General features: G+C 42.1%; 1 protein-coding gene across 1 annotated transcript in view; it reads right to left on the reverse strand.

The window, feature by feature from the left end:
- Window positions 1-26,396, reverse strand: part of LOC122942101 (zinc finger protein 252-like) — an 81,359-nt gene that overhangs the window by 4,421 nt on the left and 50,542 nt on the right. The window contains exons 12-16 of the mRNA XM_044299597.1: window positions 22,242-22,365; window positions 16,188-16,270; window positions 13,618-13,720; window positions 7,856-7,968; window positions 6,052-6,160 (exon numbers count right to left, since the gene is read on the reverse strand). Of these exons, the coding sequence (XP_044155532.1) occupies window positions 6,052-6,160; window positions 7,856-7,968; window positions 13,618-13,720; window positions 16,188-16,270; window positions 22,242-22,365 (532 nt within the window). The remainder of the gene's footprint in view (window positions 1-6,051; window positions 6,161-7,855; window positions 7,969-13,617; window positions 13,721-16,187; window positions 16,271-22,241; window positions 22,366-26,396) is intronic.

A 26,396-nucleotide genomic window follows, 5' to 3' on the forward strand; every position in this document is an offset into this window, starting at 1 on the left:
AACAAGCGGATGAGGTGAGATAATTTTTTTAATATTGTTTTTTTCACCCCTCAAGCCACAAATTTAGTAAGATTTCTGTATTAAGAATGCTATTATTTTCCCTTATAACCATGTTATAAGGGAAAATAATACAGTAAATTGACTTTAATGGGGTTGCTCATGCCTATCATTTCCTAGCAACCATGTGAAAATCTATATTGAACATGCTGCGATTTTCACGCAATGCACAAGTGATGGGCAAAAATCACCGGTCATGTGCACAGCCCCATTGAAGTGAATGGGTCCGGGTTCAGTGCGGGTGCAATGCGTTCACCTCATGCTTTGCACCCACATGGAATTCTCACCCGTGTGAAAGGGGCCTTAATTATTGCATGAAAATAAAAGAAAAAGCTCTTTCCAGATATAGGAGCTTCTCTTATGGGCGCATTTAACTTCTTGTTGTCCGTTAAAGTTTGACACACATGCTAAAAATCACACAGCTGATAATTAGTATGCACCCATGAACTCTGCATACCTCGAGATATTGTGCATCTAAGGCTCTGCTTGTATAAAGACATTTTTCATTTGTATACATTTAACCAAAACATTATACTTTGATATAAAATGGCTTCAAGGTACCAATGAGTGTAAACGTCTGGGAGGCATTTTTGTAATATGTCAGGTGTCTACTGTACAGTCAGAAAGAATATGTGTATGGGGTTTTAGATTTTTTTTAAATCTTATTTCAGATTATATTTGTGCTATTTATTAGCCTTAAAGGGATTCTGTCACCTCGTTTTACCATATAGAGCTGCGGACATGCACGGCTAGATCGCCGCTAGCTTGTCCGCAATATACCTGTCCTATAGGGCTGTGTCCTTTTATTGTGCTTAACCACTTCACATCTGGACCATTTGCCCCCTACCTGACCAGGCCTACTTTTGCAAATCTGACATCTCTCACTTTATGTGGTAATAACTTTGGAACACTTTTACTTATCCAAGCCATTCTGAGTGACACATTGTACTTCATGACATAATCAAAAAATTACCAAAAATGTAGAAAAATTAGCAATTTTCTAAATTTCAATTTCTCTGCTTTTGAAACAGAAAGGGATACCTCATGAAATATTTATTACTTAACATTCCCCATATGTCTACTTTATGTTGCCATCATTGTTTGTTTAACCCCTTCAACCCCGGGCCTGTTTTCACCTTCCTGCCCAGGCCATTTTTTGCCAATCTGACATGTGTCACTTTATGTGGTGATAACTTTGGAAAGCTTTTACTTATCCAAGCCATTCTGAGATTGTTTTCTCGTGACACATTGTACTTTCTGATAGTCATCAATTTGAGTCAATATATTTCACCTTTATTTATAAAAAATCCCAAATTTACCAATTTCTTTTTCCATTTCTCTGCTTTTAAAACAGAAAGTGATACCTCATAAAATATTTATTACTTAACATTCCCCATATGTCTACTTTATGTTGGCATCATTTTGGAAATGTCATTTTTTTTTTTTTAGGACGTTAGAAGGCTTAGAAGTTTAGAAGCAAGTCTTAAAATGTTTAAGAAAATTGCCAAAACCCACTTTTAAAGGACCAGTTCAGGTCTGAAGTCACTTTGTGGGGCCTACATAGTGGATACCCCCATAAATGACCCTATTGTAGAAACTACACCCCTCAAGTTACTTAAAACCGTTTTTACAAACTTTGTTAACCCTTTTGGCGTTCCACAAGAATTAAAGGAAAACGGAGATCAAAATGTTAAATTTCACTTTTTGGGCAGATTTTCCATTTTAATCCAATTTTTTCTTCAACACATCGATGGTTAACAGTCAAACAAAACGCAACATGTATTACCCAGATTCTGCGGTTTACAGAAACAACCCACATGCGGTCATAAACTGCTGTATAGGCACACGGCAGGGCGCAAAAGAAAAGGAGCGCCGCATGGTTTTTAGATGCCATGTCCCATTTGAAGCCCCCCTGATGCACCCTTACAGTAGAAACTCCCAAGAAGTGACCCCATTTTGGAAATTGGCACCATTTTTGGGTACATATGATTTTTTGATCATTCATTATAACACTTTATGGGGCAAGGTGACCAAAAAATTGGTTGTTTTAGCACAGTTTATGTTTATTTATTTTTACAGCGGGCATCTGAGGGGTTTGGTCAAGTGACATTTTTATAGAGTAGGTCGTTTCGGACGTTGCAATACCTAATATGTATACTTTTTCTTATTTATTTAAGTTTTACACAATAATAGCATTTTTTAAACAAAAAACATTATGTTTTAATGTGTCCATGTTCTGAGAGCTATAGTTTTTTTTATTATTTGAGTGATTTTCCTATGTAGGGGCTCATTTTTTCTGGTATGAGGTGACGGTTTCATTGGTACAATTTTGTGGCACATATGCCTTTTTGATCACTTGGTGTTGCACTTTTTGTGATGTAAGGTGACAAAAATTCCTTTTTTTTTTTTTACACAGTTTTTGAAAAAAAATGATGGTGTTTATCGGACTGGGTCGATCATGTGATACAGTTGTGTTCAAAATTATTCAACCCCCACTGAAATTGAGTGTTTTGGCCAGTTTGACATTGATTTTGATCATTTTGAGTCATCTTGTTTACAATTAAATCAAAGAGGCACTTGTAAGTCAGACAAATTTATAATGAAATAACCACAAATGTCTTTTCTGTGCTCACATCATTATCAGTTTTATTCAACCCCCAAGTGACATTCAATCTTAGTACTTAGTACAACATCCTTTTCCAGTTATAACAGCTTTTAAACGTAAAGCATAGCTTGACACAAGAGTCTTGCAGCGATCTACGGGTATTTTCTTCATGGGCAAAAGCCTCCAGTTCAGTCACATTCTTAGGCTTGCGCGCTGCAACTGCTTTCTTTAAGTCCCACCAGAGGTTCTCAATCGGATTTAAGTCTGGTGACTGCGATGGCCACTTCAAAATGTTCCAGCCTTTAATCTGCAACCATGCTCTAGTGGACTTGGAGGTATGCTGGGGATCATTGTCCTGTTGAATGGTCCAAGGTCTCCCAAGCCTCAGGTTTGTGACGGACTGCATCACATTTTCATCCAATATCTCCTGGTACTGAAGAGAATTCATGGTACCTTGCACACGCTGAAGCTTCCCTGTACCTGTAGAAGCAAAACAGCCCCAAAGCATGATTGACCCCCCCCCCCCCCCCGCCATGCTTCACAATAGGCAAGGTGTTCTTTTCTTCATAGGCCTTGTTCTTCCTCCTCCAAACATAGCGTTGATCCATGGGCCCAAACTGTTCTAATTTTGTTTCATCAGTCCACAGAACACTATCCCAAAACTTTTGTGGTTTGTCCACATGACTTCTGCAGTCGACTCTTCTTATTCTTTGGAGACAGCAAGGGGGTGCGCCTGGGAGTTCTGGCATGGAGGCCTTCATTACGCAGTGTGCGCCTTATTGTCTGAGCTGAAACTTCAGTACCCACATCTGACAAATCTTTTTTCAGTTCCTCAGCAGTCACACGGGGACTTTTCTCCACTTTGCGCTTCAGGTAGCGCACAGCAGTCGAAGTCAGCATCTTCTTTCTGCCACGACCAGGTAGCTTTTCAACAGTGCCCTTTGCCTTGAATTTGCGAATGATGCTTCCTATTGTGTCTCTTGGTATGTTTAACATCTTTGCAATCTTCTTATAGCCATTGCCCTTCCTGTGAAGAGAACTCACCTCTTCTCTTGTCTTCCTGGACCATTCTCTTGACTTCACCATGTTTGTAAACACACCAGTAAATGTCTAGAATGAGTATCACAGTCCTTTTAAATCTGCCTAATTGGTGCTTATTATGCTTGATTGCTGCTCCTTGACATCCACAGGTGTTTTCAATACCTGATCGAAAACACTTGAATGAACCTCTGTTCTTAAGAGTGGTAGTATTTAAGGGGTTGAATAATTGTGTCAATGAAGAAATCACCCAAAAAAACTTTTAATACTGTATTACTAAAAAACTATTGATAACATTTTAGTTGCATTTGGTTCTTTAACAAGTATTTGTAAGATTTCATTCTGAACACAATTACAAATGTACACTAAATTCCCTAAAACCCTTTACAGCATTGGGGGTTGAATAATTTTCATATTTATAGAGCAGACCGTCACGGATGCGGTGATACCTAATATGTGTGTTTTATTTTTTCTATTTTTAATTTTTTTTTTATTCCTTGCATGGGGATTTTTTTCACATGATCGCCGGGCCGGAACAGGAAGTGCTGAGCGCTGTGTATACAGCGATCTAGAAGGCAGGGACACCTGGGCACTGTCCTTGCCTTCTCTAAGGGTTGCCCTGCTGTCACTGACAGTGGGCAACCCGATCAGCAGCTGCACGATTAGCATGCAGCTGCGATCTCTGAATGGACATTTTAAAATGTCCATTCAGAGATAGAGAACCACCTCCCGGACGTTTATATTCTATGAGCGGACGGGAGGTGGTTAAAAAATGATGTTAGAGATATGTAAATGAGCCTGGTAAGGTGCCCAAGGGGTTGTACTAACCTTCTTGGTGCCCAGCCACGCCCCCCCTGTGAAGGACCCCAGCACCGCCTGCATCCTCCAAACTCCTTTCATCACAGTTAGATTGCCGCCAGCTCGCGCATGCGCAGTTCCTTCCCTAAGGCTGATGCCAGCACAGGGAAGGAACACTATACCAGCACTGCGCATGCGCGAACTCGCGCATTGCGAGATTACGGCACTCTAACTGTGAAGAAAGGAGGAGATTTGGAGGACGCAGGCGGTGCTGGGCTCCTTCACAGGGGGGCGTGGCTGGGCACGAAGGTGGTTAATACAGCCCCTTGGGCACCTTACCAGGCTCATTTACATAGCGCTAAATAACTTTTTAAGCACAATAAAAGGACACCGCTTTATGGGACAGGTATATTGCAGACGTGCTAGCGGCGATCTAGCCGTGCATGTCCACAATCTCTATAAGCTAAAACGAGGTGACAGAATCCATTTAAAGGGAACCTGTAATCAACCTTATGCTGCCCATACTAACGGCAGAATAAAGTAGAAACAGGTGAGTTGATTTCAGCAGTCTGTCATTTATAAGTTAAAAGTAAGTGGTTGCCAAGAACCAACATCACAATTATTGCAGACTGGGGCCTGGAAAAGAGTCACGTCCACCTGAGAAAAGTCATGGTTACTCATGAATTCCTGCTCTCCCTGCCCACCTGCTGATGATTGGCAGTTCTCTACCGAGTTTTCTCTCTTTCTCTCTAGGAGAGAACTGCCAATGATCAGTAGATGGGTGGGGAGAGCAGGAGATTAGGAATAACCATGACTCTTCTCAAGTAGATTTAACTTTTTTCAAGGCCTGTTCTGTAATGATTATGATGCTGGTTCTCAGCAAGCACTTACTTTTAGCTCATGAGTGACACACCGCTAAAATCAGCATTGGTGAGGTCAGCATAAAGTTGATGACAGGTTCCCTTTAATAACTCCAACTTCTGTGATGGGAATAAACATTGAAGATCACTTTTATACTGTATACATTTTCAGTTTGAGTACCAAGAGATGATAATATTTCCTTCAGCGTGCTTAAAGCATGGCATCACATAGTTCTCCATCAAATTTCCTCTATACCTCACAAATGTTCGTTTCTGTGATTCAATCAACTCAAATTTAGAATTGTCTGTCCATCCTCAATCAAATGTCTGCGATTACCCGGCATGACTGCTGCTGTGCTACGGGCCACCGAGACCAGTGATTGGCTACCGCATTAACTATTTGGTTACGTCGCTACTACAGCCAAAAGACCGATGCAGCAGAGAGGAGAGGAAGCCGGTAAGTATATATCTTTTTTAGAACACCTGAAATTTTTCTCAGAATACCCCTTATTTTTCCTACTGTAGAACGGAGAGAAAGCGTGTGAGAGGAATGAACACAAGACTAATGGGGGATGATGGATCCAGGAACGACTTTTTTGTCTAAGATCGTACTCAAAGAAGAGAATATAAAATAAAAGATTAATGTGGAGATTGAACAAGGCAGGCATGTGACCTTTTTCAGCATTTACTCACCACTGTTGACATTTATAAGAATGTTCTCTTTCTTACAAAACTGGGTTACTCCAGAAGATGTCTCTTCTTCTGTTATATCTTCAACTTTTATATCACTCACTGCTGTAACCTAATTGAACACATATAGAACAATTATATATCTCTTATATATATATATATATATATATATAAAAATGAGTTTGTCTGTCTGGAAGTCTGTCTGCTCTTTATGCGCGACCAAACAACTGGACCAATCTTCACCAAATTTGGCACACAGGTACATCAAGTGTCCGGGAATATTTTAGACCGGGTCTCAGCTCTCTACAATACAAGCCCCCAACTGCCATGCACACAGTCACATGTCATGTAAATACAGAGCTCACCAGACAGTATCACACAACATAAGATTAGATGTACAGCTCAGCAGACAGTGTCACACAACATAGGGTTAGATACACAGCTCAGCAGACAGTATCACACATGATATGATTAGATACATAGCTCAGCAGACAGTATCACAGAGGATAGGATTAGATACATAGCTCAGCAGACAGTATCACACAGGATAGGATTAGATACACAGCTCAGCAAACAGTATTACACAGGATAGGATTAGATACATAGCTCAGCAGACAGTGGGTCGGGGTGCTGTAGAGGTCACTGTTATGGGGGATACTGTCGATATCTTTTAACGACACACAAAAACATTAAATGAATTAGATTAAATATACCTGTGCGAGGTCCTTCTGCTAGTATTTAATATTTTTTACATTTCTTTATGTTTTTACCAATCACTGGATTGATTAATTATGAACTTTCTGCTGTAATCATGCAAACATTTTAGGTTGGATACTTTTTACCACAATTATGGAAATATTTGGACTTTAATTATAAAACATTAGCAGTTTTTAGTCAGCAATGCTGCTCTCAGCCCCTTAGCACAGCACACCTCATGCAGATCAAGTGGAGGATAATCTGTGGAGCTGAGGGTTTTTATATCCCAAACCAAAACTCGGCCTGGAACATGGGGAGCAGCCACCCACCCTGCACTTTGGCTGCTCCCAGTAAGAGCCGGCCCGGATCGGCTCTACAGCCATACTAAATAACAAACAGTGTCAGTCAGCACTAACTATCGCTGACACTTAAAATTACCGGCTCTTACCTCACCTAGGCCAGGAATCTCGGTGACACATACCTTCTGTCAATGACTGACCCTTGCGCCTTCCTACATATTGTTGTAATTAATTAAATATTGGTTCCTAATACAATTCCAAAAGCTAAAAAAAAATTTTTATATACTTTGGGGTAAGCCTTTTCATAGAGCACGTTACTCCAGAAATCACAATAGGTGAGCCACTACATATATTTATCTAATGTTTGATCAGTGTTTTACATCAGTGATTATGAACCAAAACCAGGTGTGGCTCCTACTCAGAAACCTACTGCGAGTTTAGACACGTAAAGGGTTTTGATTCACAGTCACTGATGGAAATAACTGACCAAAGACTTAAGCTTCCTGCAGACAACAGTGTCTATTTTACTGTCTGCAAAATATCTATGCAGTCCATGATGCATCCACATTTTATTTGTGGACCTATTGTCCTGCATTTTGGGAATATAATATCTTTCTGATGAACAGATATACAGGTAATGGCAAGCTGCTGTCAATTCAGTCATAACTTCTAGTAGAAAAAATAAAGGAATGGCACAACAGCCATAAATGCTCCAGAATATCACATGGGAAACGCAAGTAGTTACTAAAACAGGCATGTCAGGAGCGGTAACAGGTCTTCTTTAAACATGCATATTCATCATTTTCATCTACCTGATGATCCAGCGAGGCATTTTGATTTTTCTCTGGATAATACTCTGAATATCGAGGAGTTGGACATCCCTTTGATGTTTCTCCCTTACCGGATTCATCTGTACAAAACACACCTATAGTAATGTAACACAATGGTCCACAATTATTCAGTTATTGCCTGTATTTTTGGTGGAACTAAAACTCCCTTATGTCCTACCAGCAGCACAATGATGGGGTATTTTCTACCCCATGTGTACTATTAGGACAGATGTAGTATTTAAAGAAGCACTCCCACAAAAGGCCCATGATGTAAACGGTAGAGAAGGTAATCCTCTAACCAGTGACTGTATTTGTGAGTTATAACCTCCCTTATGATCCTCAGCTCTGTCATGTGACCAACAATCTCCCCTTGAACTGACACAAGACAGGAAGTCAGTTACTTTTTTATTCATGGCTATGAGACCGACATTGAGGCTTCCATAGGAATACATAGAAAAACTGGCTTCCTGTCACACATGAGATGTTGTGTTATTTGGAGAGTCCGAGTGTTAGGCCTCATGCACACGACCGTTGTTTGGGTCCGCATCTGAGCCGCCGTTTTATCATTTCAATGGGGCCGCAAAAGATGCGGACAGCACTCTGTGTGCTGTCCGCATCCGTGGCTCCGTTTCGCAGCCCCGCTAAAAAAATATAACATGTCCTATTCTTGTCCGCGCTTTGCGGACAAAAATAGGCATTTATATTGCCGGCGCCCGTTCCGTTCCGCAAATTGCGGAAGGCAACACGGGCGCCTTCCGTTTTTTGTGGATCCGCGGTTTGCGGACCGCGAAAAACGGCACGGTCGTGTGCATGAGGCCTTAGTCACATGACACAGCTGAGGATTGGAAGGGAGAGGATAGCTCACAAATACAGTCACCGGTAAGAAGATTAGCTTCACTACAGCTTACATCATGTACCTTTCTAAGGGTACTTTCACACTAGCGTTTTTCTTTTCCGGTATTGAGTTCTGTCCTAGGAGCTCAATACTGGAAAAAAACTGATCAGTTTTAGCCTAATGCATTCTGAATGGAGAGCAATCCGTTCAGTATGCATCCGGATGTCACTGTGCGGTGTTTGGTTGGAGAAAATACGGCAGTGTTCTCCGTCCAAAATTTTCTCCGTCCAAAATTCTGGAACACTTGCCGAAATGCATTATTTTACATTGAAATGCATTAATGCCGGATCTGGCCCTAAGTGTTCCGGAAAAATCGATCCGGTTTTGCGGTCTGCGCATGCGCAGAACTTTAAAAATGTGAAAAAGATAAATACCGGATCCGTTTTTCCAGATGACAACCTGAGAGACACATTCGGATCAGTCTACAATTTGTATCCGTTTGCATACTGCTTGCCAGAATCCAGCGACGCTAGTGTGAAAGTACAGATCAGAGAATAAATTTTTTTTGTAGGAGTGCTTCTTTAATCAAATTAAACTCTAACTAGAAATCAAGGCTTTATTTGATCAATTTAAAAATACCATTAGTGGTGTTGGTACATCAAAACATGTTTTAGACATTTTCACATGTCCTTAGTTATGGCATATTCTGTGTCCAACATCACTCCCTATTTGATAAAATAAATTCTTAAGCGCTAGTCACATCCAAACCTGCAACCACTATGCTACTACATCATGTCTTAAGTTACATCCAGAGCTGCAATCAAAACCCTGCTGTTACATCATGTCTTTTGCTGCAGTCACATCCAGAGTGGGAGGCACCATTGTGCTGTTACATCATGTGTTATGCTCCAGTTGCATCTAGAGTTGCAGGCACCATTCTGATGTTGACTCTGCACATTACTAAATCTATTGAGATAAATCCCATGTGGAGCTGTAATAGACAACGGAATAGGGTTGTCAAGATACAAAAATTTTGATTCGGTTTCGATACCATAAAAAAGTATTGCGATACTCGAACAGTCCCATCCTATTTTTGGGGGGGACAATTCAGAATCGTGCAGATTTATTCATTTATTTCTGTTCACCGCATAGGAGATATTGTTTTATATTTTAACAGTTTGGACTTTTCGGACGTAGCGATATGTAATATGTTTATTCTTTTTATTGTTTATATATTTTATATGTAAAACTGGGAAAGGGGTGATATTAATATTTTGGTGTTTATTTTTTTTTTACTTTTTATTTAATAAATATTTCCCCTTAGGGGCTAGAGATCTATTAGGGTGAATAGGACTTCATACTCTTCCTGCTGTCCTGTGCATAGTACAGATAGCAGCAGGGAGCTTATCATGACAACCGATCGGAGCCCTGCGATTACACTGCTGGGGCTCCGATTGGAAGCTGCCACTGCACCACCAATGAAGAGGGGACCCTTTGGCCACTGCCACCAATGATTTAATACTGGGAGGAGCGCACTGCACAACCAATGACTTTAACACTGGGGTGGGGAACAGGGCGCACTGCGCAACCAATGGCTTTAATACTGGGGGGGGGGGGGGGCAGCCACCAAATTAGATAACTAATGTTTAATACAAATACAGGCGGCGGGTGCTGACGGCAGAATTATATAGCCGACACCCCGGCCTCTATGACAGGGAGCTGCGATCAGTTGCAGTTAACCCCTCAGGTCCCGCTGATCGCAGCTCCCTGTCATAGAGTTTGGGTGCCGGCTATGTGATTCTGCAGCCAGCACCCGCCTCCTGTAATTGTATTAATGGTTTAGGTATCTTCATTGGTGGCGCAGTGGCCACAGCCCCTCCCCTCTTCGTTCCCTCTCTCCTCTTATTGGTGGCAGCAGAAGCACAGGGGGAGGGAGAGACTCCCTCCTTCTCCCCTGTGCTGCTGAAGAGAACATGGAGTGCGCTGAGAGCAGCGCGTGCCATGTTCTGTGATACTAGGCTGCGCAGTAGATGGCAAAGTAGTAGATGGATAAATGGCAAATCCTGGTATACAAAAGTATCGATTGGGTATCGATAATTCAATACCCGGGGGAATCCTACAATATAATACTAAATCTACCAAGATAAATCCCCCTGCTCACTCTTAAATAGTGCCATAGCAAGGCAGATTTGCCTTCCAGACACTTGGGAAAGCTGGGTTCTTTGTACTGCGTAAGGGTAACATTATATGGACAGTGTGTACAGCTCCACAAGACTTGTAATCCTGCTTTCTCACACATGAATGTCAAATTTGCCTATACAGGCAGTGGAAAATCTCTCCTGGCTATAAAGGCAAACAATACCCATGCCTAGTTTGCGATACTATAACGTTCCATCCTTACTTACTTTATATAGAGCGCTATATCACCTTTAATAATAGTCTTTGGACGCATGTGCCCAGTGGTCACATACATGCCGGTTTCTTCTTCAACTAACCTGCATATAAAGCTTGGTCCCTTCTCCTTAGTGTCGGAATGGATGTGGAGAGCACATTGTGTGCTCTCCGCATCCACATTTCTGGAGCATGGCCCCGATCTTCCAGACTGCAGCTCCGCAAGAAAATAGAGCATGTCCTATTCATGTCTGTAGCTGTGGACAAGAATAGAACTTCTCTATTTAGTGCCAGTCATGTGTGGCCTGGTGTATTTTGGATCCGCAATACACCAAGGACGTATGAATGGACCCTAAGGGTTCCTAGATTCAAGTTTGCCCCTAGGTTCCTTGGACCATTCGTAGTTTTGAGGAGGATCAATGAAGTGACTTATAAGTTAAGGCTACCGCTCTCTCTACTTATCCCCAATGCCTTCCACGTGCCCTTGCTTAAACCTGTGGTCCTAAACTGCTTCTTGACGGCTCAGTCTACTCCTACTCCGATATCTGAAGATTCAGAGGGGACATTCGAGGTCAAGGTCAAGAAGTGTAGCAAGAAGACCTACTATCTGGTGGACTGGAAGGGCTTCAGTCCTGAGCAAAGGTCTTGGGAGCCAGACGAGAATATTCATGCACCGGGCTGCTGTACGCCGTTGTGCTCCCACTTACCGCCGTGGTCCTGGGTGCCGCGCTCAGCGGTGATCCTTCTGTCCACCGCTGCAGTCTTGGGCTGTTGCTGTATGTGCTGTGGTGCTGAGGATTCCGCTCCACAAGTTCCACTAAGCCCTGGCCACTGCATGCTTGATGCTGGTTTTGTGTTACACTGCCCTAGGGGCGGCGCGCATCACTCCCTGGGCTGCATGGGTTGGGTCATGTGACCTCGCTGACCAACCAACGCTCTCCTGCTCAGCCCCCTTCCCAGATGCCTCAGTGTCAAGGTCCTTGTGTTTGCTAAGCTCCTGATACTCATGTGTGCTCCTGACTTATACCTTGTTCCTGGATTCTGCTATTCGTCTGATCCCTGTCTGCTTGCCTTGACTCTCCTGTTGCCGACCCAGATTGCCTGACCCGTTCCTGTGCCGCCTGTTCTGACCTTTTGCCTGTCTGACTACATCTCTGCCTCATCCTTCGGTCCTGCACTGTTGCTCCTGGTAACAATCCCACCTGCCTGACTTCGCTTGTACTTCTGGTACCTACCCAGTTTTCTCCTGGTCCACCGGGACCAGCTGCCTTGTGTGCCTTCCCTCCTCAAGAGGTAGCGACCTGGTGTACCCCTCGGGAAAGTCTATCCCCACCATCAGGGGTACTGTGAAGAATCGAGGGGTACACTTAGACAACGCCCTTAGAGGAGGTGGGACATGTGGCACAGTGGGTTCACACCCGCTGGTTCGTGACAGTAACATTATATGGACAATGTATACAGCTCCACAAGATTTGTAATCCAGCTTTTCCATACAGATGGATGTCAGATTAGCTTATGGAGACAGTGAGAAATCACAACTGCCTAGATAGGCAAATGGCATTCAGGCACCTGAGAAAGCTGTATAAGACTTTATGTAGTTTCCTGTATGTACTATTATATAGGTGCTGTGATGTACATGATGGCATTATTTTATGAACACTAGTTTTAGGACCTCTAGGATGTAGAATGGTTATAACCTTATTTACTGACTTAAAGGGATATTACATTTTTTTTGTATATTGATGGACTCCACGGATCAGCTGCTGGCGCTGGAAACAGTGGACAGAGCCAGAACCAGAATGCTCTGTTTATAGCGTACTGCAGCTCAGCTCTCATGGAACTGAATGGGAGCTCAGCTGCAATACCCAGGCATGCCACTACACATTCTATCTCCATCCACTTTGCAGATTCCTGGTGCCAGCAGCTGCCAAAAACAGCTGATTGGTGAGTGTGCTGGAGTCTGCAGATTTGCAATTGATGACCAATCTGGAGGATGGCTAATCAATATCAAAAACCCAGAATACTCATTTAAAAGGGTTGGGCAAGGGTTTTATATTGATGACCTATTTGTCAGGATATCAAACTGGGAAAAGGGGGGTCAGCTGTCTGAAGAAGAGGTGGCGCTCCATCCGAGCGCTGCTTTCTGTTCATTACACTACGCATTGTCTCGCTTGCAGCAGAGTCGTAGTGTAATTTTCAAGTACTCACTACATTCAAATGAATAACTACTTGCAATCACCCTGCACTTCCAAGATGATGTGTAAGGAATAGGAAGCAGCACTTGCATGGAGCGCCAGCTCCTCGTCAAACAGCTGATAAGCGAGGGTGTCGGACTCCCGCCAATCAGATACTGATGACATCAGTACAAAACCCCTGGACAACCCATTTAATATTGTACTGTAGAGTGCAAAGATAAGATTTGAGGGGATGATGGATCCACGAAAGACTTTGGATCCAGGACACTAAAGAAAGAAAATGTGATTTTTTTTTTGTTAAGCATTTAATGGGTATCACTCACCAGGGCTGATATCTGTAGGAATGCCCTCCTCCTTACATAGCTGGGACACACTGGCATATGTCTCTTCTTTTTCTGTCAGGTCTCCATATTTTAGGTCATTCACCTTTGTAATGTAAATCATACCATAGTGAACAAATGATGTACAATTAAGATAACGATCATGAGAACAGGTGTCTGCAAGTGCCACTGAACTGTTCTTGAAAATGCAATGGTAGTGCACCTGCACGGCTACGGTTTACTTCTATGGGACTGTTGCGAGCGCTATACTCAGAAGTCTCATAGAAGTGAATGGAGCAGTGATACCGCTGCATTCTCATGATGTAGTTTGGCGGCATTTGCGGACCCCCAGAGATCAAACACTTATTCCCTTCCCTAACCACAGGATAGGAGATAATTGTTATGAGTCGCACAATCCCTTAAGCTTAATAAAGTGGTCCTCTTTTTCCATTAATAATTACCATATGTGGTACTCCTGTAATTTTAATGACCTGTAGAATATTATTGATATGATGTTAAAAAACATTTAGCAGATTTGCATTTTTTTTTCTCATATGGTACCAATAAAACTACAACTCGACCCACAAAAAACAAAAACAACAAGCTGGCTCTTGGAATGTGGAGACACAAACACAAACTTGTTTCCATAAAACATGCTTTTACTGTGCAAATATAATTGTCATTGCCATTTTTATCCCAACCCATACATTAAAAATAACTTGGTTGGTAAACAGCAAAAAATAAAAAAATAAAAATAGTAAAAGGTACAATGAGAGTATTACTGATACTGAATAGGAGGAGACGCTGGCATTGACCCCGAGTCTATCCCTGAGTGAAGATGCTGGATTGTCCCAGCTGTTTTTGCTCCAAGGAGTGTACATTATTCTACGTTATTCTACGTACAATAGTGTACGCTATTCCTGCTTAAAATTGGATATAGAGGAGACTCTTGGTTGTCCAAAATGTAGCGAGTCAGAAGTTGATCTGTTACATATGCTATGGAGCTGCTGTGCAATAAGAGACATTTGGAGTGCAGCTAATCAATAGTCTATAGTGCAGATTTCCCTCTCGATCCTAAAAGGGGCCTACTGGGCATTTTTGAATCTGATCAACTACAAACACCCATTATTATCGGAATAAATAGGATGTTGTACCAGGCACGTAAAACACTGGCAGCCAAGTGGATACAACCACTGCCTCCTGTTATAGCAGAGTATATAGTACGACTGAATGTTATTAGACTGGAAAGGGGGGGTCTATCTCAAGCGAAACTGCCTCTCGAAATATGAGGCTATATGGGGTCTCTGGATTGATAGATCTGGAGTCTGCAGTCCATGGTTGGCACTTACGAGGGGACTTATACATCCATAATTGAGGGGGGAGTACGATACTAGGGAACTTGAAGTTATGACATCGTGGTGTCCACCTAAATCCAATTAAGGCTATATGCTGATGACTGGGTGTTGCTGCTACCCCGAGGGAGCCTCTTCATTCTTCTCCTCTTCAGGGAGTCAACCCTGAATCTCTATTTCTCCTCTTCCTCCTTGATTTTTGGAGGCCAACTGTAACTGTGATTATCCGGTGGGGGTTGGGGGGGGGGGGGGAGTTAGTTGCGGACTTGCACTTGATTAATACTTATGAGTCAATTATGATTGTCGTGTCAATACTCTATCCTACTATGCCTGAACTGCCTTGGACACTGAAAACATGATGTGCATTTTATTTTTTGGATAAAACTCTGTAAAAAGATATCTGCTAAAATATATCTATATATATATATATATATATATATATTAGTGGTACTGCTGTTTATTCTACATTCTCCTCCACAGAGTGCTAATCAATAACTTATATGTACCCCAATGTTGTGCCCTTGAACATTTTACAACTTCTCCTGCTAAAAAAAGCCCTCATAATGTACATTGGAAATAAGGTGGCGCATGACCACTGCATTGGTTCATGCGATGACCGTGGATACAGGACCGGAAAAGCATCAAAATGGAGCATCAGTGGACTAAGTGAGTGGCTTTTTGTGTGCGTAATATATATGTATATATAATTTTATTGAATTTTTATTAAACACATTCTGACCCTTAATTCAATTTTGTTGGACAACCCCTTGAAAGGCCCCAAATAGGTGGGTTCTTAAAGGGATTGTCCAGTATATTGAAGGCCTATCTTCAGTAGAGGCCATCAATATGAGATCAGTAGGGGGTCCAATCTCATGCTGATCCTCCGATTCCTTGCAGCTCCAGCCCTGGAACTACAAAGCTCCACCCAATGTGTAGTGGACAGAGCTTATAACTGCAGTGCTGCTCCCATTGAAGTGAATGGGAGCAGCACTACAGTTACCAGCTCAGTCTACTTCACAGTTAAATAAAGCAGTTTAGTTCTGGCGCTGGACCTACAACAAATCAGCTAATTGTTGGGGGTCTGTTTGATCCCCGCCAATCTGATACCAATAGTGTATCCTGAGGATTGGCCATCAATGTCAAATCCTGGACAAGCCCCTTTAAACGGTTAATGACTGAAGAACACAATATACAATATATAGATTTGGTAGTTTCATTTACCTGATGATCCTGCAAGATATTATGATTTTCCTTTAAATAATTCTTGGAACATCTTTCCAGCGATTCTTTCTTACTGGATTCATCTGTAGAACACACACATAAACAACATAACTAATAGCAAATAAATTTGGTATCTCCATAAACATAATAACTCCTGAAAACAAGGGCAGAATTGCGCTGTTTTTTTATACTATAGCCCCAAAAATATTCCAAAATAAATGCGTTTCTTAATTAACCCTTTCAGAACCAAGCCACTTTTCACCTTAAATCCCAGGCCATGTTTTGCAAATCTGAAATGTGTGACTTTATGTGGTAATAACTTTGGAACGCTTTTACTTATCCAAGCCATTCTGCCAAGCCATTTTCTCGTGACACATTGTACTTCATGACAGTGGTATGAGTCAATATATTTCACCTTTATTTATAAAAGAATCCAAAATTTACCAAAAATTTGGAAAAATTCACAAATTTAATAAATTTGAATTTCTCTACTTTTAAGGCTAGTTTCACACTAGCGTTCGGCTGTCCGCTCGTGAGCTCCATTTGAAGGGGCTCACGAGCGGACCCGAACGCTTCCGTCCAGCCCTGATGCAGTCTGAATGGATGCGGATCCGCTCAGACTGCATCAGTCTGGCGGCGTTCAGCCTCCGCTCCGCTCAGCAGGCGGACACCTGAACGCGGAGGCGTGCGGATCCGTCCAGACTTACAATGTAAGTCAATGGGGACGGATCCGTTTGAAGATGCCACAATATGGCTCAATCTTCAAACGGATCCGTCCCCCATTGACTTTCAATGTAAAAGTCTGGACGGATCCGCTCAGGCTAATTTCACACTTAGCTTTTTTTTGCCAATATAATGCAGACGGATCCGTTCTGAACGGAGCCACCGTCTGCATTAATATGATCGGATCCGTTCAGAACGGATCCGATAGAACGCTAGTATGAGAGTAGCCTTACACATATAGTAATTACTCAAAAAATCATTATCAATCAACATTCCCCATATGTCTGCTTTATGTTGGCATAATTTTGCAAATGTCCTTTTTTTTTTTTAGGACGTTAAAAGGCTTAACATTTTTGAAGCAATGTTTCTAATTTTTAACAACATTTCCTAAACCATTTTGTAAGCACCAATTCAGTTATAAAGTGATTTTGAGGGCCTTATGTAATGGAAACCACCCATAAGTGACACCATTTTAACCTCTTCAGGACACATGACGTACCGGTACGTCATGATGCCCTGGTACTTAAGGACACATGACGTACCGGTACGTCATGTGTTGTTTCGATCACTGCCGCCCGGCTGGCAGTGATCGGAACAAGGTGCCTGCACAAATCATTGAGCAGGCACCTAGGCTAAATGCGCGGGGGGGGGGTCCCGTGACCCCCTCCCATGTCGGCGATCGCAACAAACCGCAGGTCAATTCAGACCTGCGGTTTGATGCGCTTTTTGCCGTTTCTGATCACATTGCTGGCACCCTGGTATAAACGGCTGACATCGTTGATGCGATGTCAGCCGTTTAACCCTTTCCATACAGCGGTCCGTACGGACCGCTGTATGGAAAAGGTTAACAGCGCAGGGAGCTCCCTCCCTCTCCGATCGGGGGGCTGCTGTGCCTTTGCAGCCCCCCGATGGGAGAGGGAGAGAGCCCCCAGACAGCCCCCCGACACCCCAGTCCTTACCCTTCCCCGTCTGCGAAGTTGTGGCAGACGGGGAAGGTTCCCATGGCAACAGGACGCCTGCTCAGGCGTCCTGCTGTCCATGGTGCTGAACAGATCTGTGCTGAAAGCATAGATCTGTTCAGTGTAAGTAAAATACAGTGCAGTACCCTATATAGAGTACAGTACTGTATTATATAGACATCAGACCCACTGGATCTTCAAGAACCAAGTGGGTCTGGGTAAAAAAAAAAAAGTGAAAAAAAGTGAAAAAAAAAAGTAAAAATCAAAAAACACATTTATCACTGATTAAAAATGAAAAAAATTAAATTCCCTACACATGTTTGGTATCGCCGCGTCCGTAACGACCTGATCTATAAAACGGTAATGTTACTTTACCCGAACGGTGAACGCCATAAAAATAAAAAATTAAAAACTATGATAAAATAGAAATTTTGCCCACCTTACTTCCCAAAAAAAGGTAATAAAAGTGATCAAAAAAGTCGCATGTACGCCAAAATTGTAACAATCCAACAGTCATCTCATCCCGCAAAAAATGAGACCCTACTTAAGATAATCGCCCAAAAACTGAAAAAACTATGACTCTTAGACTATGAAAACACTAAAACATCATTTTTTTTGTTTCAAAAATGAAATAATTGTGTAAAACTTACATAAATAAAAAAAAGTATACATATTGGGTATTGCCGCGTCCGTATGGACCGGCTCTATAAAAATATCACATGACCTAACCTCTCAGGTGACCACCGTAAAAAAATAAAAATAAAAACGGTGTAAAAAAAGCAATTTTTGGTCATCTTACATCACAAAAAGTGCAATAGCAAGCGATCAAAAAATCATATGCACCCCAAAATAGTGCCAATCAAACCGTCATCTCATCCCGCAAAAAATGAGACCCTACTCAAGATAATCGGCCAAAAACTGAAACAACTATGGCTCTTAGACTATGTAGACACTAAAACTTTTTTTGTTTTAAAAATGAAATCATTGTGTAAAACTTACATAAATAAAAAAATTGTATACATATTATGTATCGCCGCGTCCGTGACAACCTGCTCTATAAAATTACCACATGATCTACCCTGTCAGATGAATGTTGTAAATAACAAAAAAAAAAACTGTGCCAAAAAGGTATTTCTTGTTACCTTGCCGCACAAAAAGTGTAATATAGAGCAACCAAAAATCATATGTACCCTAAACTAGTACCAACAAAACTGCCACCCTATCCCGCAGTTTCTAAAATGGGGTCACTTTTTTTGAGTTTCTACTCTAGGGGTGCATCAGGGGGGCTTCAAATGGGACATGGTGTCAAAAAACCAGTCCAGCAAAATCTGCCTTCCAAAAACCGTATGGCATTCCTTTCCTTCTGCGCCCCGCCGTGTGCCCGTACAGTGGTTTACGACCACATATGGGGTGTTTCTGTAAACTACAGAATTAGGGCCATGAATAATGAGTTTTGTTTGGCTGTTAACCCTTTCTTTGTAACTGGAAAAAAAATATTAAAATGGAAAATCTGCCAAAAAAGTGAAATTTGGAAATTGTATCTCTATTTTCCATTAAATCTTGTGCAACACCTAAAGGGTTAAAAATGTATGTAAAATCAGTTTTGAATACCTTGAGGGGTGTAGTTTCTTAGATGGGGTCACTTTTATGGAGTTTCTACTCTAGGGGTGCATCAGGGGGGCTTCAAATGGGACATGGTGTCAAAAAACCAGTCCAGCAAAATCTGACTTCCAAAAACCAAACGGCGCACCTTTCACTCTACGCCCCGCTGTGTGGCCGTACAGTAGTTTACGGCCACATATGGGGTGTTTATGTAAACGGCAGAGTCAGGGCAATAAAGATACAGTCTTGTTTGGCTGTTAACCCTTGCTTTGTTAGTGGAAAAAATGGGTTAAAATGGAAAATAAGGCAAAAAAATGAAATTTTCAAATTTCATCCCCATTTGCCAATAACTTTTGTGCAACACCTAAAGGGTTAACGACGTATGTAAAATCAGTTTTGAATACCTTGAGGGGTGTAGTTTCTTAGATGGGGTCACTTTTATGGAGTTTCTACTCTAGGGGTGCATCAGGGGGCTTCAAATGGGACATGGTGTAAATAAACCAGTCCATAAAAATCAGCCTTTCAAAAACCAAACGGCGCACCTTCCACTCTACGCCCGCTGTGTGGCCGTACAGTAGTTTACGGCCACATATTGGGTGTTTCTGTAAACGGCAGAGTCAGGGCAATAAAGATACAGTCTTGTTTGGCTGTTAACCCTTGCTTTGTTAGTGGAAAAAATGGGTGAAAATGGAAAAATAGACAAAAAAATGAAATTCTCAAATTTCATCCCCATTTGCCAATAACTCTTGTGCAACACCTAAAGGGTTAACGACGTATGTAAAATCAGTTTTGAATACCTTGAGGGGTGTAGTTTCTTAGATGGGGTCATTTTTGGGAGTTTTCTATTATCTAAGCCTCACAATATGACTTCAAACCTGAACTGGTCCATAAAAAGTGGGATTTTGAAGATTTCTGAAAATTTTCAAAATTTGCTTCTAAACTTCTAAGCCTTGTAACATCCCCAAAAAATAAAATATCATTCCCAAAATGCTACAAACATGAAGTAGACATATGGGGAATGTAAAATCATCACAATGGGGGTATTACTATGTATTACAGAAGTAGAGAAACTGAAACTTTGAAATTTGCAAATTTTTTTGATTTTTTGGTAAATTAGGTATTATTTTGTGCAAAAAAAATAATTGTGTTGACTTCATTTTACCAGTGTCATGAAGTACAATATGTGACGAAAAAACAATCTCAGAACGGCCTGGATAAGTCAAAGCGTTTTAAAGTTATCAGCACTTAAAGTGACACTGGTCAGATTTGCAAAAAATGGCCTGATCCTTAAGGTGAAAATGAGCCTGGTCCTAAGGTGTAGAAAGGCTGTGTCCCAAAACTACACCCCACAAATTATTCTAAACTGATGTTACAAACTTTGTTAACCCTTGAGGTGTTCCAATGAAACCCTCAAAAAGGGACCCCATTTTGGAAACTATACCCCTTAAAGAATATATTAAGAGGGGTACTGAGCACTTTGACCCCCTAAGGCTACTTTCACACTTGCGCTTGATCGGATCCGTTCTGAACGGATCCGATCATATTAATGCAGACGGAGGCTCCGTTCAGTACGGATCCGTCTGCATTAATAACTTAGAAAAATTTCTAAGTGCGCAAGATGCCTGAGCGGATCCGTTCAGACTTTCAATATAAAGTAAATGGGGGACGGATCCGCTTGAAGATTGAGCCATATGGTGTCATCTTCAAGCGGATCCGTTCCCATTGACTTACATTGCAAGCAGCGTTCAGCTGTCCGCCTGGCCGTGCGGAGGCGAGCGGAGCGGAGGCTGAACGCCGCCAGACTGATGCAGTCTGAGCAGATCCGCTCCATTCAGACTGCATCAGGGCTGGACGGAGGCGTTCGGGTCCGCTCGTGAGCTCCTTCAAACGGAGCTCACGAGCGGACCGACGAACGCTAGTGTGAAAGGAGCCTAAGCGTGTCTATTACTTGTATTAAGTTTTACACAGTAAAAACATTTTTTAACAAAAAAAATCTTGTTTTTGAGTTGCCATTTTCTGGAAGCCATAGTTTTTGTTTTTTTTTCACTTTTTGGGCGATTGTCTTTTGTAGGGGCTCATTTTTAGCGGTTTGATTGGTACCATTTTAGGCTACATAAGCCTTTTGGATCGCTTGGTGTGTGGCAAGGTGACCAGAAAATGGCACTGTTTTTATTTTATTTTTTTACGCCGTTCACCTAACAGGGTGGATCATGTGATATTTTTATAGAGAGCCAGTCGATATGGACGCGGCGATACCTAATATGTCTACTTTTCTCTTTTCCCCCCATTTTGAATTTTTTTTTGGGCAACTTAATTTTTTTATTTTTGGAAAAGGACGCTTTTTTTTTTTTTTACTTGAAACTTAACATTTTTTTCCTTTTTACATTTTTTTTTTTGTCTAGGACTTCAACTTTTGGACGTCTGACCCCCTTTGTTGCAGTGCATTACAATACATCTGTATTGTGCTTTGGCTGTAAGTGTATTACACTGAAAAATACACTTCAGCCTGCTTGCCTGTGAGATCCTCACAGGCTTACAGAAATGGCAGCCGTCAGGATACTGCACATGCGCCGACTGCAGCATTGCAAGGGTTTTTTTTTTTGCAGGTGGGAAGATGTGAAGACGGCAGTGGGGTGATATGGGAGGAAACTGGCGTCGGGGACCAGGCAAGTATGTGCAGTGTCACAGGTCCAGGCATTGTAGGGAGAGGGGCAGGGGTTAGTCAGTCTTGGATAACCCCTTTAAGGACAATGAAGATCTCTCTTCTTACCTGGTGATGAGAGAGTCTGGTATTTGTCCATAATAATGTCCTCATACTGATCCTTATGGCCTTCTAAATACTCCCACTCCTCCATGGAGAAATAGACCGTCACATCCTGACACCTTAAAGGAACCTAATTCACACAGAGATACAACTTTAGTAGGGAAAAAGGGTCAACCATGGAATTGTCAAATCACTCTGGCTCCTTTAGTACAAGTAGCACATACCTGGTTACAATGACACGTCATAATCTAGATGTTTCTTCCACACATTTACTATGTCTTGTATATACTCATAGTCTACAAAACCACTGATAATACAATTAACTTCAACATTACAGCTTCACCACCTCCATTATAAAAATGTAAACCATTCGGTGATTGTACATATTACAAGACATTTATTATCCCATTAGATTTGAAAGAATACCGTGGGGCAAATCTGGTGCAGGGATAGACACTTTTCTCTGACTATTCCAACTATTAGTTGGCTTAGGGCTCATGCACACAATCTGGAAGGTGCGGAACGGAGGCATGGAACCCCACAGAAGCACTACAGAATGTTTCAGTGGTTTTCTGTCCGTGTCTCTGCATCGAAAAGAAATAAATGTTCCATTTATTTGCGGTGCGGACAGATCATGGACCCATTCAAGTTGAATTGGTCTGCATCCGTCTGCACCAGCCACACGGATGGTGCCCGTGCGGTCCCCAATGCACGGAAAGGGCGGCACACGATCATGTGCATTAACCCTTACTTTGAGGACCTCCTAGATGACTAATGATCCTCAATACACTCACACTGTAAACCAACAGTTTACATTGGTTTACATTGGTTTACAGATATACACCCATTTATCACTTATTCACAGGAGAAATGTATGATCACTGGGGTCTGACTAATGGGACCCTAGAAATCACAAGAATAGTCCAATCCAATGGAGCAGTGGTGCACACATGTGACCACTGCTCCACTGACTGTCTATTGGACTACTGAGTACAGTGTTTGGCTATCTCCGTCAGTTCCATAAAACTGAACAGTGATGGTCACTGATGTGCACTACTACACTTTTCACACAGTGGACTCAAAGGTATCCTGATCTTGTGAATGGTGGGTGTCACAGCAGTCAGACCCCCAGCAATCTTTGTTTATAGGAAAACCCCTTTAACAAACAGGGTGATGATAATAATCCCACACAGAATTGGGCAGTGTCTAGTCCCCATCATCCTCAAGCCATAGACTCCAGTCCTCACAATGCTCTGTGTCCTGCAGATACCGGTACTTGCTGCCTGGCTGCAGTTGGCTCTGTCTCTTTCAGTCCATAGCTCTACTACTACAGACAGGCTGAACATGGTGCAGCACAGAGTACACAGCAAGTCCTGATTCTGTGCCACAAAAGCTGTATTTTTCAGTGGACCGGCTGTGACATGGGAGCAGCTTTCTTATGTGTTACTAAATGTCCAGACTGATAAAGCTGCTATTCGCCCCATAGAGGGTCCAGGAGCAGAGCTTTAACATGTTACTGCCCAGGCTCTGGCTGCATCCAGGTCAAGAAATGTACACACTTTATCAGTATATTTAGTACTGCTTATAGTTTGAAGCTCGGCAGCAGATCCAGGACAGGGATTGGGAGAGAGGTGAGGAGAACAGGAGAAGGCAGGGCAAGGAGGGACAACAGAGTAGGAAGACAGCCACAGATATATATTGCCATATCGTGCTGGAGCTTCCCCCACCTCCATTTTTCATCCTAACATGGCTAACCGGTGTTCCCCTAGATGATGATTTGGAGATAGGTGCTGCTAGAGGCTTTTCTGCAAAGGTCTGGACAGGAGAGATAGAGATTACCTCCTGCAGCTCCAAGACTCCTTTTCTCAGCCTCTCCCTCCCTCTCCCTCCAGAAGTCATCAATATCTGATCGTGCAGCTCAGTCCCATTTAAATGAATGTGCCTGGGCTGCAATACCAAGCATAGCCACTTTATAATATACAACGCTGTGCTCGGCATTCTGTAAGGAGGCCACAGCTCTCCCCTAGCCCAGGGTGTTGGACTCACACTGATCAGATATAGGTGAGAACAGTATTAACCTACACAAAGGCTGTTCTGTCAACTAGACAGCTACAATTTCCACTTGTACAACATCCAGAATAGACCAAAACAAACAAGTGGAAGTAATGTATCAAAATGTCATTTATTAATAAAATACAACATATGGGGAGACAACAGGATGGTATACAGTATACGGAGAAGCACAGGGCCAATGGCACCAAAGAACTACCAGGATATCTGTGCAATGTAAAGCACAGCTAAGTACAGCCAATAAATCAAGGCGTGAGGCTCAAGGATAACCAAGGCAGTGTGACACAAAGAGGTCGCCCTCATAAGGCTATGAGAGGTCTCGCGCTCAGGGTCTGACATCCATTTTACTACCATGGCTTCAGGTACGTTCTGCTATTAGTACAGCCCCACGTTCCTTATAGGGCACCCCTATATATATCCATAGTGGGTCCCTTTGATCCGGGTGCATGTTATCTTTGTGATTTAGACACTGATTTTTACCTGGGATTGTTTATTAGCATTTTTACATGTGGGTGATTGCTCACGGGTTACCAGGCACGGTCTTTTTGTACTTCGTGTACATAGCCTTATGAGGGCGACCTCTTTGTGTCACACTGCCTTGGTTATCCTTGAGCCTCACGCCTTGATTTATTGGCTGTACTTAGCTGTGCTTTACATTGCACAGATATCCTGGTAGTTCTTTGGTGCCATTGACCCTGTGCTTCTCCGTATACTGTATACCATCCTGTTGTCTCCCCATATGTTGTATTTTATTAATAAATGACATTTTGATACATTACTTCCACTTGTTTGTTTTGGTCTATTATAGGTGAGAACAGGTCATCAATACTTACTTGTACTCCCGGAAAGCCAGCTTAAGTACTGCATAGTGTAGGGGGCCAGGATCATGACATCATCACCCTATCAGTCTTCTGGATTTTTCCCAGTAGAGCAAATGGCCAATCCACTCGTGGGCATCCCCATCGATGAGACAGTGAGAGCCACTAAGTAAGGTAATTGGTTGGCTATTAATTTTGTTTGGCCAAATGTGACACCAAACAAGACTTTCCCCAGCTAAACACCGAATTGGAAAAAGTGCAAACTCATGTTCACTTCCCTGCTAAGTGATTTTTGGTGCACGGCTCATGTGGCATTTACCTCTATATACCCTGGTGTTTTACACGGCTTTTACTGAAACCAATCTTTTTTTCCAGCTTGGCTTTTCCATCATACAACTCAGATACATCTCTACAATGTTCTTATCGTAATAGAAACGGCAAAAAAAAAAGAAGATAAGAATATAACTCCTCTCCCATGGTTCTGTATAGGGAGGAGCGAACTGCTGGCCATAGACTTCTATTATGACGGAATGCATAACGGAATGTCTCTAAAGGCACTACGTCATTGATCTGCGTTATGGTCCATGGTAATGGAATCCATAACACAATTCAGCGTAAACCCCAATCTGAAACTTCAAAAACTGAAGTTCGCTCTTCCCTAGTTCTGTACTTTAGGAAAACTTTTTATATGTTGCCAAGACCTCTATTGATCGCTAGAACGAGGAGATAGGCGGCAGGAAACAGACTAAGTAGAAAGTCTGAGCCCATCTTTATTGAGACTCCAGCAGTGAGGAGAGAGAGCCCCTCTCTCCTCGTTCTAGACATCAGGTCTCATCGCTCAGACTGCCACCAATCAAAACTTTTGATAGCGCACTATGACATATCAAAGGTTGTCCCAAAGTACACTGCCACTTTAAGTTTAAAAGGGTAGTCCAACACTGCTAAACTCTTTAATGGCCAGGCCTGAAAAGTGATTTAGCACTTTATTTGTTGGTCTATCAAAATAATAATTTTTGCTATTTTAATTTTTTTTTTACATGGCACCTAGGGCTTTCTATTATGTTTTTATATATTATTTTGGGGCTTTCATGCACTGGGCAACCACGGTGATGGTTTCGGTTGTCGTGGGCATGTTTTTTTTTAATTATATATTTTCACATAATATGTTCATATTTTGCACTTTTTTACTGTAACTGGGACATCTAAAAGAGCCCCAGCTCCAGGAGAAAAGAGCCTCCCTGTCGGGGCACTGCACACGGGCAGAGCTGATCAG

This window comes from Bufo gargarizans, chromosome 6, assembly GCF_014858855.1.
Source record: "Bufo gargarizans isolate SCDJY-AF-19 chromosome 6, ASM1485885v1, whole genome shotgun sequence".
Lineage (NCBI taxonomy): Eukaryota > Metazoa > Chordata > Amphibia > Anura > Bufonidae > Bufo > Bufo gargarizans.